The sequence below is a fragment of the Vairimorpha ceranae genome, assembly GCF_000988165.1.
Source record: "Vairimorpha ceranae strain PA08 1199 chromosome Unknown NODE_376, whole genome shotgun sequence".
Classification (NCBI taxonomy): domain Eukaryota; kingdom Fungi; phylum Microsporidia; family Nosematidae; genus Vairimorpha; species Vairimorpha ceranae.
The window spans coordinates 1-1,429 of record NW_020169671.1 but is presented as its reverse complement, the minus strand read 5'-3'; the positions used below and the strand labels follow the sequence as shown (position 1 = coordinate 1,429).

Below are 1,429 nucleotides of genomic sequence, written 5' to 3'. Positions count from 1 at the left end.
CCTTGTCTCACACCTTTTCTGTAGCTATAGCCACTACTTGTATCTCCGCCGATGCGAATCCTCATCTTAGTGTTACCGTAGATATCCTTCAACGTGTTGATAAGATATCCTGGCACACTATACTTTTCTAGCTTACTAAATAATAGCTCATGGCTAACATTATCGTAAGCTTTTTCAAAGTCAATAAAACACATAAGTGTTTTGAGGCCTCGAAACTCCCTTCTCTTGACAACCTCGAGTAAGGTTGCAATCTGGTTCATACATTCTTCACCAGCTCTGAAACCTGCCTGGTATGGTGAAAGAATGCTCTTTTCTTCAACAAACTGAGTAAGTCTGTCATTGACTATTTTGAGGTATATCTTGCTGATTGTGTTAATCAACGCTATACCTCTGTAATTATTTAGATCTGACACATCTCCCTTTTTGTGGAGGCAGACCATGTCAGCTGCACTCCAACTATTGGGTGGACTGGCACCCGATAGTATCCTGTTAAACTCATCCACAAGGAATGGGGGAAGCTCTTTTTCTACTGAGCTGGGCTTCAGCAGTACCTTGTATAGCTCGGTTGGAATTTCATCCGGACCGGCTGCCTTGTTGTTGCCACAATTATTTGTGGCTCTAAGTAATTCCTCCATTGTGATGTCCTCAGGAGGATTGCTTTCAATACTTTTAGTATAGATGCTTCTATTATCTATGTTCGTTCCTGCTAGAGTAGCATAAAAGTCATTTGCTATCTCCAGCTTCTTTTCTTGCTCGGTGTGAGCTATGCCTGCTACATCCTTCAGGCACACATTGTCTAGTCTAACAGATGTGTTAGACACGCCCTTTAGCCACTTCCAGAAGTCTCTGGAGCGATTACTTTTATAGAGGTTGACACCTCTAAAGGCCCAAAGCTTGGCTCTTTCTCGTCGAACCTTCACTCTGGTTTCCTGAACCTTCTTTTTCAATGACCTGTATCGTGATACAGTAACATCATTCCAGTTTCTTAAGACGTGCTTGGTCGCATGTCTAAACCTTTTAAAGACATTAATATGCCTCCACCTTATTGGCAATCCTTTGAAAGCCTTAACCTTTTCATATACCTTTGCAGATATACATACCTCTTTTAGAACTTTTGGTAGTTCTTCTATTGTGAATGAGGCTTCATTCAAAAGCCTCGAGAGCCTAACTTCCACATTAGGATCCTCAAGCTTTTTTCTGTTATAAGCAAATGAACTTTCTACTACTGGAGAAGGAAGAGTGATAGTTCTCTTAAGTAGTAGATGGTCACTTACAGCCCATCTTCGTGAGATCTTGATTTTCTCACTATCTTGTTTCAGTACTCTGAAGATCGTATCTATACGTCTTCCAGATACTTTACCGTTGCTCAGGATTCTAGTTCCTGACATTCTGTTGTAGTTGAGTAGAGGGTTTAATCCTCCACCAACGA

At 41.1% G+C, this 1,429-nt stretch overlaps 1 protein-coding gene across 1 annotated transcript; it reads right to left on the bottom strand.

Annotated features, from left to right (window-relative positions):
* Nucleotides 1–2: 2 nt before the first annotated feature.
* Nucleotides 3–1,427, bottom strand: AAJ76_3760003 (endonuclease-reverse transcriptase; the record flags this gene model as incomplete). The annotated part of the gene is made up of 1 exon (XM_024475381.1): nt 3–1,427. A coding segment is annotated over one exon (1,425 nt), but the record flags the coding sequence as incomplete, so codon positions are not given.
* Between the last annotated feature and the right edge of the window lie 2 nt (nt 1,428–1,429).